General features: G+C 43.5%; 1 protein-coding gene across 2 annotated transcripts in view; it reads left to right on the top strand.

Annotated features, from left to right (window-relative positions):
* Positions 1-19163, top strand: part of SLC6A17 (solute carrier family 6 member 17) — a 29465-nt gene extending 10302 nt beyond the window's left edge. For both annotated transcript variants that reach the window (XM_083617806.1, XM_083617807.1), the window contains exons 2-12: positions 2228-2642; positions 6034-6191; positions 7029-7155; positions 7893-8074; positions 9254-9364; positions 10791-11032; positions 11671-11863; positions 12834-13026; positions 15251-15410; positions 15686-15848; positions 16718-19163. In XM_083617806.1, coding sequence (XP_083473932.1) covers positions 2363-2642; positions 6034-6191; positions 7029-7155; positions 7893-8074; positions 9254-9364; positions 10791-11032; positions 11671-11863; positions 12834-13026; positions 15251-15410; positions 15686-15848; positions 16718-17086 — 2178 coding nt within the window. In that variant the 5' untranslated portion in view covers positions 2228-2362 and the 3' untranslated portion in view covers positions 17087-19163. The remainder of the gene's footprint in view (positions 1-2227; positions 2643-6033; positions 6192-7028; positions 7156-7892; positions 8075-9253; positions 9365-10790; positions 11033-11670; positions 11864-12833; positions 13027-15250; positions 15411-15685; positions 15849-16717) is intronic.
* Positions 19164-19197: the final 34 nt, after the last annotated feature.

Here is a 19197-nt window from a genome sequence, read left to right as displayed (position 1 = left end):
CAAAAAATAAATAAATATGGCCAGTGTGGGGACAATTATCATAGTGAAACTTTGTTGCCTGGTTTAGAAAGTATTCTTTGGCAAGTACATCCCATATAAGCAGAGTGAGCTATATCTACAACTGATAGCTCGTTCTACATGAGAAAGGCAATAATGTATAGTCAGATGTTGTTAAGGTACTGTATTTTTCGTACCATAGGATGCACCAGACAATAGGACGCACCTTGTTTTAGAGGGGGGAGAACAAGAAAAAAAATTCTCCCCCTCTCTGCCCAGCGCCCCTTCAGCGAAGCGGCAGGAGGAGCTGCGCAGAGAGGGGGAGAATTTTCCCCCTCTTGTTTTCCCGCTCTAAAACAAGGTGCCGTTTAAGGTGCGTTCAGGCAGCTACCTTGGAAGCCTGGAGAGCGAGAGGGGTCGGTGTGCACCGACCCCTCTCGCTCTCCAGGCTTCAGGTTCCTTTCGACCTGCTCTTTGGGGCTGGCGGGGGGAAGCCCACCACCAGCCCCAAAGAGCAGGTCAGGGAGCAGCGGAAAGGCGCAGCTGAGAGGCTGCTACCATAGTCGCGCGTCACCTCTCCAGCTGGGAGAGGGTCGCAGGGGGCTTTTTTTGCCCCGCGCGTGCTTTCCCAGCTGGAGAGGTGACGTACGGCTATAGAGGCTCCTGCCATAGCCGCGCGTCACCTCTGCAGCCGGGCGAGGGTCGCGGGGCTATGGCGTCTTCGCTCCATAGGACGCACACACATTTCCCCTTCATTTTTGAAGGGGAAAAAGTGCGTCCTATAGAGCGAAAAATACGGTAACTCCCACTCTATGGGACCTGAGGTGAAATTTCTCAGAAAACAAATTTCTGAGCAAGTGAAGGGGGAATCGTAAAGTGTGGTTTTAATAACCAGACCTGATCTCATCTCCTTTGGGGTTAAATCATCTTGTGATGTGGACACAATGTCACACCATTAAAGCAGATTAGAGCCACCATTTTACTTATTGAAAAAATGAGGAGGAAAGCCACCCCCTTTTACTGCCCTGTTTTATAAGTACAACTGGGTGGATCAAGAATGTAACACGATCCTAAGTATTTACCCAAATATATCATGACCATAAGAATAAGTGCAATCTTTGTATAAGTCATCAGTCACATTTATGAAACAAGTATTGCATTCAAGGGCCTTAGTTGCTCCTAATATTGTCAGGAATATGCTAATAAAAACTGTTTTTAAACGACCTTTTCATTGCCTTATTCACACATGCTTTCAAGGAAACCAAATCCCATAAATCCTGAAATAGTTCAGTATAAGAATTTTGCAGAGTGTAAAACTGGCAGGGTTTCACTGAAGTCCAGGGGACTGGGCTGGTTTAGCTCTGTTGAAAGACAGCAGCCCTTGAATGGAGAGGCAGGAGTAATCAATGGCTTTGCATGCAGTGCCAAACATTTTGCAGATACTATCTGTCGTAAAACTGTCATGGGCAATTTAACCTACAATTCCTGGCCATCCCAGTTGCTCTGATAATGTCATCAGCCGAGAGATAACCTTGGTGCTTGCTGTTGTCATGAAAGAATTGCCGAAGCCTGCCCAGTTCTTTAGTGCAACAATATTTTAAGCTAAATAGCACCTGACACATTGTTGGCACTAAGCACAGGTAAAACAGAAGTCATAGCACTTAGCTATTGCCAAACCTCAGACTTTCACAGATTCCAGACAACAAGGAGGAGGGACTAAGAAAGACAACCGGGTGGTGAGTCACAGTACCTTATAGGGTACAGCATTGTGAGAATGTAACCATTTCACGGTCCGTCCGTCCCCAGACATACCCCTATACATATATTGCTTCAGAAAAATTCTGCTTAAGTCCCAATTTCTGCAGCAAGTAAAGCTTCAATCTCTATTGACTATGGAAATAGAGCAAATCTGCATATTTATTGAATTTATTTGCTTCTGCACAACCTATGCAGAGCACTGCAATTCTACCTCCTGTATCTTCTATTCAGTCCTACCTCCTCCCTGGAATCCAAGATTTCACCAGGCATTGCTTGCACACTTTCAAGCCTTGAGGACTAGAAGTTTGCTTTGCTCTTTTAAAATGAAAACTGAATTCTCAGGCAGATGCCTTCTGGAGCCTATACCCTTTCTAATTTGCACATTGATGAATCACACGGCTCTGGATATTCAACAACACCAAAGAAAGCAGAGAAGTGTAATGTTTTAATTCATTTGTTTTTTGTTTTTCAGATCTCGTAGATGACCAGGATCTGAGAGCTGACCTTCAAAACCTGCACCGCCCTAGCAGATACCCACTCCATCTTGGGCTCCCCTCTGCCCCCAAAACCCCTTCCTACATAGGAGTGGCTGAGCCAGACAGTCTCAATGCCTAAGCACAGCAAAGTGACCCAGAGGGAACAAAGTACTGAGCATGTCACTGAATCAGTGGCTGATCTGCTGGCCCTTGAGGAGCCTGTGGACTATAGACAGAGTGTCTTAAATGTGGCTGGAGAAAATTGGAACAAGCAGCAGGATGTGGATGACACTGGTGAGGATCGGCCAGCGTGGAACAATAAACTGCAGTACATTTTGGCTCAGATTGGCTACTCCGTGGGGCTGGGGAATGTCTGGCGCTTTCCGTATTTGTGTCAAAAGAACGGTGGAGGTAAGTGAGCAAGGGAGTATAAAAGTCATCTGTTATGGACACATGTTCTGCTTTCCTAATATAATAATACAAGAGCATAGGCTTGAAGGCCATAGGATGCTATCTCAAACTGAGGCAGACAATACACAGCACTGACCATGCTAAGTGGTAGTAACCTTCTAGGTTTCAGGCAGGATCCTTTCCTGGCTCTTCCTGGAAATTCTGGGTAAATCATGTGCTCAACCATTAAGCTATGGCTTTCCCTTCAATGGATTGTTGTAGTCACTAGTCTGCATGATCAGGCACCTCATTATAGAGTTAAATGAAGAACTGTTATCCTGAATCTTATGACTCGTCCTAAGTTTATCTATTCTATACAAACCAAGACTACTCCTCCTCCACGCTCAGCAAGTAAGTCTCCTTTCCTGCGTGATAGTGTGCAAGTATTATTTACCTGGTCATCTTGAGTTCAGGTAACAATTTGTGATGGTGAAAGGCTGCCATTATTCTTGGACTGTGTCTTTTTTTAAAAAACAGCTATGTATTTCCCTGATTGTGCACTGCAAATCCATGCCTGAACCACACTGAACCATTATTATCTCAAAATATGTGAATATATAAACAAGCCCTTGCTACAAAAGGCATTCCTCTATAGCTTGGTAATAATTTTCACAAAGTTGAACTCAGCCAACTCTTCTATCTGTTTGAATTTGCCCTAGTTGAGCTGATTATGCACTGTTAATTTATTTCAGATTTACAGGTTGTGCTCTATTTCCTAACAAATTTGCTTTCCATGGTGTGATTCTTGCTCTCTGTGAGATAGGATGATAATATTCCATTAATCTTTTTCTTTTTTTTAGCCACCAAGTTGCAGGAAAAGCAGATTAAAGGCATAATTGCAAAGGATGACTGTGTAAGGCACATTGCCCTTTGGTTGGCTGCACAGATAGAGGTGACCACTGGTGTTTTCCCTCCTATCAAGTGCTGAGTCTTCAGTGTGGTCAATAGAACATTAAATGAATGGTTGTTGCACCTTGAAGGCTTACCTGCTTTCTATTAAGCATATGCTTCCTGGATTATCCATGGATGAAGCAAAGTGCTGGCTGAGTATCAGTTGTGTGTAATGCGACAGGAATGGATTATTGATAGACAGATGCTTTTGTGATAAATGCAATTCCTTGGTTGATAATGTCTGTATCGCTTCTGGGTTCAGCAAGCTCTTTCTGCTAAAAAAATACTGCTGTATGTGAAAGTAGTAATTTGTGTGTTGTTTTCTTTTCAGTAATAAAGTGTGCATATGTCTAGCAGAGAGAACAGATTTTCATTAGGAAAAGGGTGGTATTGGGCCAATTCTTTGGAACATTGTGTGCTCAAGAACTTACAGGATGCTGCTGCATGGGTTGAATGCTTTGTTGAAAGCTGAACACCCAGGTTAGGGTTGCAAACGGGAACCCTTTAATTGTACCTATAATCTTGTTACAAAACCTGGTTTCCCCATTATGTGTACTGATGGCCACTGTGTGCCCTAAATCTGTAGGAAGCACCTGAGTTTCTCTGTCAGCTGACATGTCTGTCTTTGGAACTGGAGTGCATTGCTTTGCTAGTGTATATGGAATTTTGAAAGCCATTGCCTATTGGGGTCACCAGAATCAGAGGCAATGGCGTAATCAAAGACAAGACAGTTCCAGGCTCCAGGGAAGGAGGTAGACAAGGACTAGAAGCAGATGACTGGGTCAAGAGGCTCCAGACTAGGCAGAAAAGAAGTTTGAGGCAAGGGAGCTGGTTTGACTGCTCAGGGAGGCAACTTGTTCAGGGTAAAGAACCAAACCTGGCAACAGTTACACAGAACTAGCCAGGCCCTTACTGGTTCCTCTGACCTAACTTGGTTGGAGAGCAGCCATGCTGTCTCTGACCAGGACTGGCTCAATATATTTTGCTGCCTTAGGCAAAGAACAAGATGGCACCGCGCCATTTCCCAGAGAGAAGCTGACTGGACTGGCAGTACTAGCAATGGAGTAGTGTTCGTCATAATGCCTGAAGGCAGCAGAGTAGAGAAAGGGCTCTGCCCTCTGACAGAAAGCACCACGGAGACTAAGCCAATCACTCACTTCTTCTGCTGTCTAAAGCACATGAGATGTGAAGTTACATGTTTAAATAAGAGTATTCAGTCTGGCTGCTTTTTCTTTAAAAAAAGGGGGGCCCTGATCCAGAATGTACTCCTCATCCAGATCAAGGCCCTGCAGTGGTTTTCTGCTAAAAAAAACCCACCCTTACCTGTTTGTTCTTGGTCCTCTTTCCTCTTTCCTCTTTCTTGGTATGCTGTGAAGTGGTTGGTTTTCTTTATTCTGTTTTGAGGTCTTTTTCATATTTATTAATATCTATTATGAGCCCTGCTGGAAATTATTTTAAATAGTGTCATGGAGGAGTTTTATGTAGAGTACTGAGTTTGAGTTTATGGTAGCTTGTGCTAATAGTGGTTGCTTTCAGAGCCCTGAGCTGCTTCGGGAGGAAAGGTAGATATAACAACAACAACAACAACAACAACAACAACAACAACAACAACAACAGTAATAATAATAATGAAATTAATTGTAGCTAAGACCTTTTTCTAAAGGGGAAAAAAGAAACCTTGTTGTCATTTGCTTTGATCAGAGTCTTCCAGTGGATTCTTGTCAGGAGCTGACCCAGTTGTGTGAAGGATTTTTATATCTTTTTGAGAAGCTGTGAGTTGTGTCAAGAATTAACTCAGTGATGTTGTGCTGGCTGCACTTAATCGTTTCCAGCCTGCTTATCTGACTACCCTGAATATGAAGCAGGATCAAAATCCTGCCTACACAGCTTTCCTGTCTTATTAGAATTATGAACGTGCCAGGAATATTGATTTTTTTTTTTTTTGCTTTGAGTTTTTGGTCAACAGCTCTGTTTTCCAGCATGAGAGTTTTTGGCCTCTCTGGCCAACTGTTTATATTTCTCAGACTGCCCATTTGTTTCGTACTTTCTTCAACTAGCCAGAGATATATGGCCCTGCTATTTAAGTAGAGTCCTTTATGAAGCATTTTCATCTAGCCCTTCCAGGAATTGTTCTCTTTAATTGCATAGCTGGCACTGAAACAGCCATTGTGAAGGCAGAAAATAACCACACTGTATATACATTTATATATGGAATGTTAAAGTGATCCTGTGTGTTGTAGTTGTATTAACCTCTCCCTCTATTGTCACGGCACCATTTTAAATTAGGAGACTTGCTTCAAATAATGTTTAGAGACAAATGCTAACTGGAGCTGATGAGAGCTGGGTGGGCCATACAAGTAAGAAGTGGTTGTCTCCTAGGAGCAGTCATGGTCACCTTCTCATGCTGGGACCTGTGTGATCAAAGACGGGCATCTCTAATGACCTTTTTCTTTCCTGCCAGGTGCCTATCTGGTTCCGTATCTCGTATTGCTAATCCTCATTGGCATCCCTCTCTTCTTTCTGGAGTTGGCTGTTGGCCAGAGGATCCGCCGGGGCAGTATAGGAGTGTGGAATTACGTCTGCCCTCGGTTGGGGGGCATTGGATTTGCCAGCTGCCTTGTAAGTGCTTGCAGAAGGCTTGTGGTGGCTTTGGGACAGTTGTGTGGATGATAGACAGGTGATCTTCCATATGTGCTGTCTAGCAGACATGTGCATAATAGACCCATTTCCCACTGTCAAGAGGGCTTAGTTATTGCAGAATATAATTAGAAGATACCAGTCTGTGAAGGTGGTTGGTTAGAAGCTCAAGACTGATGCCTTGAACAGTTCTTTCCCCCAACTATGGAACAGGATCAGACATTTACCATCAAGTTCTGATTTCCTTTGATTTCCCCGCATGGTCCTATATATATCTGAACTGAAAGGACATGCCCTTCAAGAATGTGCCCTAACTGATCCACTGTTCACACCTGTCAAAACAAACCTCTTTGTAGTTTAGTCCTGATGATTCACTCTGCAGAGGGTCAAGTGATGGGCAGGTGGGTGCTAGCAAAAAGACCATTTCCCCTCTGGCATTGATACTGGAACTCAAGCTTAGCACCACAACTCACTCATGCACCCTAAGCACCATTGTGCCATTCAGCATCTTATATAAACTGCTGGGATGACAACCAAAGCCCCTTGATTGATGTGGATCACCTGTGCAAGAACAACACTGCTTCCTTGATATCTTGCAATTTTAAGGGAAACGATCACTGGACATGCCCACATCACAGGACAGAGCAGATTTTGAGAATGCATGGGGAGACGAGGGGAAAGAGAAGTCCCATTGCATAGCATTGGATATAACCCAATGCATTTCAATGTTCCATTCTCCACCATTCATTTTAGTATCACTTTGTTTGGAAATACGTTTTGCTGTCCAGGATCCAAACATTTTCATTCTCCTGTTGCCAGGTCTGCTTGTTTGTTGGGCTCTACTACAATGTGATCATAGGATGGAGCATCTTTTACTTTTTTAAATCCTTCCAGTACCCGCTGCCTTGGAGTGAGTGCCCCGTCATAAGGAATGGCACAGTGGCAAGTGAGTCCTTTCTCTTTACTGCTTTGCATGTGGTAGAAGGGAAATGAGGCACACTTCTTCAGGTGATAAACAGCATTCAGCTCTGTGACTTCTAATCTTCCAGAATCTTATAATTCAAATGTGATAGTTGTTGCAGCAGTAATCAGTGTTGGCTGATACCACACAGCACAGATGGGTGGATGCATTCATTTATCCTTTTCCATCATTGTGGGTCCCAAGGAGAAATAAGTCTTCATTTGCCCTGTAGTTAGGTAATTCAACATTACTTTCTCTAGGGGTATTGAGAGTAGTGGCAGAGAACGACTTTCCAGTCAACAACTTAACAATAGTTCAGGTTTGTTTCCAGCTGATAGGGTGTGGGAATTGCGTTTGGGCATTGGTTGGCAGGAAATGGATATTTTCCAAAGAGTGCTATAGAGACACTCTGGAGGTTAATGGAGCATTTAATAGAATGTGAACATCCCCAGAATATATATATAAATCTTTTATAGTGCGTGTAAATTGCCCCATTTATTTAACTTTTAGTTTCAGTGGCAAGATCTTGGATTCTTTTTCCTTTCTCCTAATGTGAACTTCGGCATCCTTCCTGAAGTGCCCTATGACAGCTTGTCTCTTCTACTTAGCCTTTAAATGCTGTCTTGCTTGCTGTGGCACAGGTGCTGTGGCACAGGTGACTTCTAAATGAGAAGTCAAAGCATGTTAAAAAAAAAAACTCCATAGCTTTTTTCCCTTTTCAGCCGTGGAACCAGAATGTGACAAAAGCTCTGCTACTACTTACTTCTGGTACCGGGATGCCCTGGACATCTCCAACTCCATTAATGAGAGTGGTGGGCTTAACTGGAGAATGACTTTATGCCTCCTGGCCGCTTGGAGCATTGTAGGCTTGGCCATGATCAAAGGAATTCAGTCTTCAGGAAAGGTAAGTGTTGATGGTGGCAGCCCAAAGCAGAACAGAGATTGCCAGAACCTACAACAGGTGGATCCAGTGGTGGATATAAAGTGGTGGATCCAGGGATGGGAAACCTGTGGCTCTCCAGATGGTGCTGGACTACAACTCCCATCATCCCTGCCCATAGGCCATCTTGGCTGGGGCTGACACTGTCTGGAGGGCCACAGCTTCCCCATCCCAGGGACACAATCTTGCAGCCAGGAACAAAGCGTTCAGCAGCTTCCACACATCCTGAATGGTTCATGGGGCCCAGGTAACCATAATGGAATAAGAAGCTAAGAAAAAGGAAAGGGTGAACACTTTTTCTTCCCAACCACTTGGTCCAGGAGGGCTTGCTCCATTTTGCTTGGCCTGTGCCTCAGAGCAGCCACCTGAAAGTAAGAATATCATGTGAGAGAGCCCATAGTTGAATGAAGTCAGCAGTACCCGATAGCAATCACAGGCACAGCTTCCTCTCTTTTGGGATACAGCTGTTCAGCTTACCTATCTTAGGGCATATCCACATCAAACCAGTTAGCAGTCACTTATTTCCCCATGGAGAACCACAGGAACTGTAGTTCTGTTTGGGGAGAGGGCTCAGGATCTCTAACAGTGAATTCATCAAAGTACCACATTGGCCTGAATATAAGCCACACCTGAATATAAGCCACTCTTTTAAAATTGGAGGGGGGGTAATAAAAAGAAAAAATACCCAAATATAAGCAGCTCCCTTCCTCACTGCTCCTGGCTGCATACTGGGGGGGGGGGCTGTGTTGTGTTGCCAGTGGCCTTTCCCCTTCCTTGCTCTCTCCCTTCCCAGTCTTGGGGGAGAGGATGGGGAACTACGCATGGGGCAGGCGCCACTTCACCACGCTCCTGGCGCCGTTTGCCCTGCGGTCCTAGCTGCATACCGTATGGTCGTGAATATAAGCCACACTTTAACTTTGCACGGTTAGAATTTGGGCAAAAAGTGCAGCTTATATTCAGGCCAATACGGTATCTCACCAAACTACAGTTCCCAAAATGCTTTGTAGAAAGAAAAATACTGACAGAAGTTTCCAGTAGGGTAGATTTGGGCTTATTGTTCATCCTTAAGACTTCCTTTATATACAGTGTACTGCTGGATTATATAAAGTAGGATCTCCCGCTTTCTCTCCCTCTCCCACTCAGGTGATGTATTTCAGCTCCCTTTTTCCTTACGTGGTACTGATCTGTTTCCTGGTCCGGGGATTGCTCTTGAGGGGGGCGATAGATGGGATTCTGCACATGTTCACTCCCAAGGTAAGCCCACCACACTCACCATGTGCCTTTAGACCAGTCAGAGAAATGTCTCTTACTGGGAACTATAGCTAGCAAGAATCCTATGTCTCTGGTGATCATCACAATCCATGCCCTATGTTAAACTGATGCCTCTGTGGCCCTGCCTGGATGGCACCAGAGCAGAGCAAATTTTACGTAGGTGTAGGTGTTGCTTTTTTAGTCAGTGGTGCTACTCTCTCTGAAACTGAAATGCTGAAGATTAATTGCTTTGGGCGTGCCAGTCCAGGTCTGTTTCATTATTCTTCCTGCTTGGGTCAGAATTGTACCAAATTAACCAGGTTTGTCAAAGGACAGCTGCAAAATGGATCGACTCCTTAGCTGCTTAATTAATTCATTAAACAAAGAAGTAGGTGATTGAAATTATGAAGCTGGCATTAATCCTGATTAATTTTGAACAAGATATTCTAAAATACAAGTCCCAGTGTCCAAGTTCTCATTGTAGGTAGAATGATTAGCAGCCACACACCTTCCATTTGCAATACTGTGCAGGCTCCTTCTGTAAATGGCATCTCCATCAGGTTTGTCCAGATTCTTGGCAGCAGAAGGTCCCACCGGTATCACACTACACACAATCAGCATGCAATGGATGCTTTAGCTGAGATTCCTGCCTTGCAGGGGTTCGACTAGATGACCCTATGATTCTATGATTCTAATTTGGTAGGGCTCACTTTCCATGCCACAAACCATGGTGGACTGAAAAGGAGTAAAGTGCTTAATAGTTTGCTAGTACATTAGTTTGCAGAGAGCACTTGCATAGCTTGCTAGCATAAATGTGACTGTCCTGTGCAGTCTATTAAGTGCATTCTTTAAGCAGCAATCCATAATCAATAAGGTTAATCAAGCTTTTCTTGATAAAGGGGTGGGGGCTAATTCTAACTGGCAGGGGTCATTTTGAAACACTGAGTTTGTTTTTTCTCAACTTTCATTTGGACACTACCTGTGTTTTCAAGCTTTCTTCCATAGGAATCATAAGGGCTAGTGTTTTTTGTTTTTGTTTTGCTTTTCTCTTTTAAAAGATCGTGACATTTTTTTCAGGGAATGATATTCCATACCTAGCTGGGTAAGCCCACAAAGTGCACAGGCAGTAAAAAATCTAAAATGCAATGAAGAATAGGGCATTCACAGTTCTGCATCTGAGATCCATTTATTTCCATGGGACCTGATTCCCTTTCTATTGTGCCCTTAGGCATCAATAATTGAGTCAACAGAGGAGAAAGATAGAGAGCTGTCTCTAGCATATGCACAAAGAATAGATACCCAGGCAGTGGCGTGCTGTTCTCAGCTGCCAATGTTATACATTTAAATATAAATGTGCCATATGTGTACCAAGCTGAGCATCTCTGATGCAGGATGGATGACTTGGCTTCCCTCTCATCTCTCCTTACAGCTAGATAAAATGTTGGATCTCCAGGTGTGGCGGGAAGCAGCCACTCAGGTCTTCTTTGCCCTCGGACTGGGCTTTGGCGGAGTTATTGCTTTTTCCAGTTACAACAAGCAGGACAATAACTGCCACTTCGATGCAGCCTTGGTCTCCTTCATCAACTTCTTCACCTCCATTTTGGCCACACTGGTAGTCTTTGCTGTGCTGGGCTTCAAAGCCAATGTCATGAATGAAAAATGTGTGGTTGAGTAAGTACTCGTTCCAGTCTCTCCCTCCCTCCCTCTCCCTTTTTCTCTCCCCAAAAGGCTTCTCTAGAGGGTACAACCACAGCAGCTATTTTTCAGGGTACCTTATAGTTACTTTTAAAAAAGCATCCAGTTCAGCGGGTGCAATTCTGTTCTGGCCTGAAGCTTTGATAGCCAGAAACTGTTGTTTCCTTCTGGCCAGGTGGCAACCTAGAGTGTTCTCTGGAACTAGGAAAGCAGCTTTTCACCTTATTATTTTTGCAGAATGTGCTGTGAAGTAATTGGACTAAATCCTGCCACTTCATTCATTCATTCATTCATTCATTCAGTATTATTCATTCAGCTCATTCCTTCACAATTTTCTCCCCTCCATTTGATCCTCATGACAACCCTGTTAGGTAGGTTAGGCTCAGAGACTGTGACTGACTCACCCAGTGAACTTCATGGCTGAGTGGGAACCAGAACCCTGGTCCCTCTGGTCCTAGTCTGACTTTCTTGATTAACCACTGCACCACACTGGCTCCCATCAACTGCTGGGGTTCATTTTGCCTGTTTTGCTGGAAGAAGATGCCCTTCACCCAGAACAAGGTGAGCAAGGCAAGGCAATGGCTCTGTAATGACCTTTAGCTTCTCCTCCATAGGAACGCTGAGAAGATTCTTGGTTATCTGAATACCAATGTCCTCAGCCATGCACTCATCCCACCCCAAGTGAACTTTTCCCATCTCACGGCCAAAGACTACACCGAGATGTATGGTGTGATAAAGACAGTGAAGAAGGATCATTTCAATAAGCTGGGCCTGGATCCTTGTCTACTGGAAGATGAGCTTAACAAGGTATGTTTATAGCCAGACTTGCTTTTCACAGTATATTTATAGCTGGGCTTGCTTTTCATGGTCATTTTCGACCCTAGATGCTGGTTCCGCTCTTGTACATCACTGAAGTCTCAGAGCGAGTCAACTTGCTTGGGAACAGCACATGGTAGAGCTCTCTTGGGATTGTACCACTTCTGCATGGTGCAAGTGGGGGATCTCATGCTCATATGCACCCCATTTTCTTGTTAAAAAACAACCACCTCTCATTGCATATAGAAAATTAACACCTTGCATATAGAAAATTAGCATATTAGGGAGAAGGCTAAGGCAGAAAGCTTGTGATTTATGTTTAAGATCACTCTTGGTTGCAGTTCTTACCATGTGCTGATGAAGACTTCACTGACATAAGGAATAAGGAACTGAAGTATGTCAAAGTCATTGCAAGAATTGAGCTTGTGAGAGGTGGCCGACTATAACAGTGTTATGGAACAGATGTGTTTGGGTGCTATGAATAGTAGAGCCTATGTTTCATATGCTGAAGTTCCCAAGTTTATTCCCCAGCATCTCCAGGTGGGGGTGGGAGTGTCCCTTGTCTGAAAACCTCAAGAGCATCTGTATAGACGATGCTGAGCTAGATGGACCATTGGTCTGACTTGGTTTAAGAAAGACTCCTGTCTTCCTGAGATTACTGAGGGAGGGGAAACTGAGAAATGAATACAGCATGTAATTTCTATGGGATACATGCATTGAAAAATCACAACTTTCCATGACTTCTCAGAACATGTACAGATGTAGTGAAACAGATGCTTGTTCAATCATTTGTATGCATTATGCATCATTTTCCTTATACCCACAATGGTTTGGCTGTTTGGTTCTGAGAGCCTGTGATTTTACAGCTAGAAATCTATTTACATGAATACATGCACGCCTGCTTTTATGATGTAATCTTCTGCCCAGAATAACGCAAGCATCTTCTTTTGGCTGTGTACAGTCAGTGCAGGGAACTGGCCTTGCATTCATAGCTTTCACAGAAGCAATGACCCACTTTCCAGCTTCTCCTTTCTGGTCAGTGATGTTCTTCTTGATGCTGATAAACCTGGGTTTGGGGAGCATGATTGGGACCATGGCTGGCATCACCACACCCATCATTGACATGTTCAAAGTGCGCAAGGAAGCATTAACAGGTAAGTTCTCTCTTGGGGAAACTCAAGAAACCATTCACAGAGTAGCACTGTTGTGCATGCAATGACATCATTTAGTTCTGGCCAAGACTTGTGCTACAAAATACGTTGCTGGATGGGATCAAACTGTAATTCTTAAAAGTCATGGCATAACATCAGAGCTGAAATATATTTGCTGTCCCCAAAAAGAGCAGAGGGATTTGGGGGTTAAGGGGTGCCTGTCAACATTGGAAAGCTCACACACTGTGATAATGTGGCAGTATCTGGGGAACTGATAATTTTGGGTCATTTCATAAGACCAAACTGTGGAGGGTTTATGGGTGAGTAGATCTGGGCTGAGTTTGGAAAGTTGCAAAATGATTTTGTGATTATTTCATCAAACCCCCACATTTATCATACCACTACAAAGCTGATCCAAATGGCTGCTAGTAGCATATTCACCGTGCAATCCAAGAATGCTTTGATTACTTCAAAGTAAATCACAGTGGTTTCAATGGATTGTAGCCCAAATGTGCCTCGGGTTATGATTTGAACACTTCATTGCATGCCAAACTCTGGTAGAATCAATTCAATGCACATGTCTAAATTAGCAAGCTATGTAAAACCCAATTAAGCAATGCAGGGTATGAAGCACTGGTAACGAATTCCATTGCAGTGACAAAAGCAAAAACCACCATTTAAACTCATCATTCAAAGCATCCACATCTGAAGCCTGATGTGAGCCTTGCAGTCAGGACCTATCATTGCTGACAAGCTCAGTAAAGTTAAGGGGATGTTTCTGAGGTATATAGTACCTTCTGTGATCTCCACATGCCTACCTGCCTAGATACTTGCAGATTTGTATGTAGATAGATAGATAGATAGATAGATTTATTGCGGCCATTGGCCCATATCAGAAACAATACATCAAAATTATGTATGTAGCAGATTTTGTTTTACATTTCTCTAAATATTACATTGCATATTAAAAGCTTAAGAGCAATTTATAGGGCACTCCTATGAATATTTGCTTAGAAATAAGCCACACAGTGTTCAATGGAGCTTAATCTCAAAGAAGTGTGTCTAAGATTGCAACCTTAAACTTTTAAATAGTGAAATCAAGTACTTAAAATTCACCGAAACCAAATGTTGTGCTTGCCTTAACTCTGTTTCCCCATAGTGGCCAGTTGGGGCTTCTACATTTAGGATAAAATTTCTTGCATAGAAGCCACATGTGGAAAGTTGGGTGAATCCCACATATAGCTTGCCACACACATGTCTGTTTTACCATGAGTACCAAGTACAGGAGGCGCCAGTGGTAGCCCACTTCTGTCAGGCATATGCACATTAACAAAGTTGATGTGCATTCATTTATCAGCAAGCTACATGCAGGATATGTGGCCTTGTAGGTAAGACATTTTGTCATGTCTGAAACTGGCTTTGGAGTTACTTTTTCTGCAGGAGTGATATTATAGCCATAGAGCAACGGACATACCAACTTGAAGCTCACTGACCCAACTCCATGATATAGGACAAACAGGGGCAACAAATGCATAATTTCTTGAAGTTGGCTCAGTCTGAAAAATCAGGAATCTCATCATCACAGCTCTATTGTATCTTCAGCGCAGAGTCATTTTTTTCCATGCACCTCGATATATATTCAGACTCCTATGGTGAATTGAATTGAATGAGTCAAGTTGGAGAACTGACATGTGGGTACTATTATGACCAGAGATGATGTGAAAGATGTTTTGTAAGATTCAAAGAGGGCATTAGACTGCAAAAGTCAGAGTGACCTGGGTTACTAACATCCAAATCCAGTTCATCCTGGCCTGGAAATTGGAAAAAGGGTGCTTTCGTCAAGTGAATCAAGAAGATGTTTCCCTACATCACAGTAAGCAACAATGTGATAACTTTTAACACTTTCCCAGATTATCTAGTATAGCCTCAAACTTTCCCCTGTCGAATTAGAGCGCTTGTCACAGATATACCCTGAAGCACTTTTTGTCCGTTTGAATAGCTCTAACATATTGATGCACTGTTTGTGTATCTGAAGAGCTCTAATCTCTCTTTAATTCCTGCCCTTAAAGTCTTTACCATGCACACGCATCTCATGATACTGCCAGGGGCCCTTGTAATACGTTGCTGCTCTTTGGTAGAAACAATATTATCAGTTTGTCTTTTGGATCCTGCAGCAGTTTTGCATGCTCTCGTGTAGCTGATGGTTACTGTGATCTGCTCTTTACAGTTGGCTGCTGCATTTTTGCTTTCTTCGTGGGGCTGATCTTTGTGCAACGCTCAGGCAACTACTTTGTCAACATGTTTGATGATTACTCTGCAACACTGCCACTCACCCTCGTAGTCATCCTGGAAAACATTGCGGTGGCTTGGATTTACGGCACCAAGAAGTAAGCATTTATTTCCAGGAGGGTTAGCCTGTTCATATTCCTACAGGCTTGTCTGAATTCCTAAGCATTTGGCTTTGAATGCTTCGCCCCTCTTACCTACCACTACATGGATTTCATTGTTCTTGAAGCACTCAGGCTTCTTGATGCTTCTTTGGACTTCTGGCCCCACCAGAGTTCCCATCCAAATCTCTCCATCCAAATCAAGGGGAAGTAAAGAGCAAGGAGCCTTGTGCTTCAACATCTGTTTGTTTGCTTTCTTCCTTTCTTCTTCCTAGATTCATGCAAGAATTAACAGAGATGCTGGGTTTCCGCCCTTACCGGTTTTACTTCTACACATGGAAGTACATCTCGCCCATTTGCATGGCTGGCCTGATGACAGCCAGTGTGATCCAGCTAGCTGTCAGTCCTCCAGGTTATAATGCCTGGATCCGAGAAGAGGTGAGTTGGCAAATAAAAGTGCATCCCCCCAAAGGCTACAAATCCACAGGCTGTGTACCAGTTGGCAACCAACCCACATACTATACAGTGAAGCAACAGGGTCCTCGCTGCAAATGGCTGTGATCATTTGTGCAATTGTTAGGCCAGCATCCACCTGGAGGACAGAGAGGCATCATCCTTATACCAGAGTACCTTGCATTTCCTCCTGCTTCCAGAGCTGTGGCCCCGGAGGTTGCAGATACACCATAAAACCCAACTAGCCAATATCCTGCTGGAGATGATTCCAGACAGAGCTGGCATGGATTTCTGATCACCCTGCCAAGGAATTGGGAGTGAGAGGCTATCTTAGCCATGTAGAGTGACAGCGGTTGAAATCCCAGTGTTGCAAATGCTCCCTTGCTCTTTAGGGTAGTCCAAGGTTAAGGAGCAGTAGTTCAAGGTATGGAATCTGAACATTCATGTAAACATTTATTTGTTCTGCAGGAAAATTGTTGGTCCAGCTTTGTGTAACTATGAGAAGCTACTGCCTCTTTATTAGCATTTTATTTAAGTGGGGGTTACCTCCTGCAAGAGCAAAATGTTCTAATGCAGTGTGCTCTTGAGAGATTAACCCTTTGGCAGGTGTTTCAGGGTGTGTATGCAGAAAAGGGAACAGAGGGGTGAGAAAGACCTTTTGGCAAAAATCCTTTGCATGTATAAGATTTTCCCCTTGCAGTACATGCTGGCCCTTCTCTTGGAGATGGGAATACATGCAGCATACTTTACTTGCCTTGGTGCCACAGAAATAGCAACTTGATCACTTCAAGGACCTCACTTGTGTCGAGGCTGGCGAATGCCAACTGCCAACTATGTTTTCCCTTCTCTTCCAGGCAGCAGAGAAATACCTCTATTACCCCAAATGGGCAATGGGCATCCTTGTCTCACTGATCATCCTGGCCACCCTTCCTCTGCCGGTCGTCTTCATCCTCCGCCAGTTTCACCTGGTGTCAGATGGTTCCAATGCTCTTTCTGTCACTTACAAGAAGGGGCGTATAATGAAGGACATCTCCAACTTAGAAGACAATGATGAGACACGTTTCATCTTGAGTAAAGTACCCAGTGAAACCCCTTCCCCAATGCCTACACATCGTTCTTATCTAGGTCCAGGGAGCACATCCCCAATGGAGATGAGCAGCGTTGCCAATGGACGCTACAGTAGCGGGTACCTTACGGCTACCACTCCCGAATCTGAACTGTGACCGTCAACCAGCAACCTCCCTCTGTTTGCTGGGTAAAGGAGAGGAGGTCCAGGAGAAGGAACCTCTGCTTTAGAACCCCTTCCCAGAATTTACAGCAGACAGGGACTAGATGATGTCAAGAGAGGGTAGACGTGGGAAGGGGCCTTCTCCAGCTGAAATGCCAGATCCCTCCTCAGTGAATAATAGTAATAAGACATTGCAATAAATTTTTATGGGCATAAGGAAATTTTTAGCCAATTGGCATTGAAAAACACAAATTGCTCCTATATAAGAGGCTGGAAAAGGGGGATAAGTTAAGGCAACAGCCAAAGAAAAGAGCACCATGTTTTCTGGATCTCTCTCCTTGTCCATCCCGTTCCTCTAGTTGGGAAAAGAGATATGCCTCATTCCACTGAGTATGTTTAACCACCACCGTTCATAGCACAAGGAAGATCAATCCTCTTGGTATGGATTCTACCAGACCACCTGTGGTTTTACACTCTGATAATCTCCAAATAGCACATTCTTGGTCAACACTTCTTGCAAGTCTGGGCCAAGATATATTTTATGTAGGCAGCACATTACAATGCCTGGCGATGCCATCATGTGATACCTGCCACGTCATTGCTGATGTTGGATCAAAAACAGTAAGGAACAATGGGATCTCGTTTCAGTGAAGTTTGCATTGGTATGCGTGCTAATGTTACTTGCAGTATTCCTTCACCAAACGTCTGCTCACGCAGCGGTACAAATTCAGGTATGTGCCATGTGCATAGGCCAGAATCAGAAAACTGTTCCATCAATGTAAATTTTCTGGAATTTGTGGTGTCAATCCTGATATCTACATAACTCTGAGCAGGCTGTGACCGCAGCCATTTTATCAAATACACCATCTGACATAAACTTTTTCAGTAGCAGCCATACTCTGCAAGCACTGTGAGTGCATGCTGGAGTCTTTTTGCTGTCAGTTTTGTGACATTAAAAGCACCTTAAAAATAATAATAATAAAGGTTCTTACTGAAGAGAGTGCGCAACATCTTTCAAGGTAGTCTAAGTGTGTTGGGTCTGTTGCATTTTCCATCAGATGGTGCAGTCATTGCCTTTTACTCTTGTGAATGTGGCTGTGCATGTGTCACAATTATCTAGGATGCAGCTGATAACATTTTTAATGAATAGTGATTCAGCTCCATCCAACCTCTGGTTAGTCACATTCAGCTGGTGACTGAACCCTATCTTAAAAGTTTTCTATTATTTTCATTTTAGTAACTAGGAGGTCATGCAGTTCCTGTGTGGGAGTACACACTTAATGGGATTCTTTAAAAGAATGTTGCTCATATATGCCACTGAATTTTTAAAAATCTCTTAAAGATTTTTCTTTCTTTCTTCATTTGCAGTTTGAGCACTCCCCTCTGCACAGTGAGTCTGTGGGAGTGCACATTTTGCCTTCTGGAGAACAGCAGAAGGGCACCGCTGCCACAAACCTGCCCCCGAAATGTCAAAGTGCAACAGACTCTTGTTCTGTTGCATATGATATTTATGCTGCCAATGGTTAAATGTGCAGAAGCTGCTTTAAGTGCTTTATGGTTAAGGTGATTTGAGAGTATATAGTCATGGTCATTGATCTGTAGAAAGATCCATGGCCAAAAGTTATATTGTTTTCTCCTGCTGGAAGAGTATAAGATGAGGAAAATGGAACTCTGAGAATCTTTTCATGCTTGCTAACATGGGGGCAGCTTGTCTCATGAGCAGCTCTTTTGTGGCCTTAAGTTAGGGAACATGTCTGGCTCCGGAAGCGCATGCTTGCAGCAGATAGCACTGTTGGTTCCAGTGACAGTTGACTGATCCAACCAGCCGTGCTGTGAAAACCAATTTAAGTGGCTACCCACAGATACTATCTCCATGCATTCATTGCAACACAGCCTGAGCTTACAATCCTGCGCTCAGGCATTTGGGAGTAGGGTGGAACAGATTGGTCTACTTCTCATCCATGTCAGCTTTTCATGTGTTTATTCATAAACCAGTTCTATCCTGTTTCCACTTTAATTTTCAGATTTCTTTTTTTAAAATCCATATAAAAATTAAATGTAAATGTAGATTGAAATGCCCCAGCCAGATGGGTGGGGTATAAATAA

Source organism: Podarcis filfolensis (assembly GCF_964270895.1).
Source record: "Podarcis filfolensis genome assembly, chromosome: 6".
Lineage (NCBI taxonomy): Eukaryota > Metazoa > Chordata > Lepidosauria > Squamata > Lacertidae > Podarcis > Podarcis filfolensis.
This window is presented reverse-complemented; position numbering and strand designations above follow the sequence as displayed.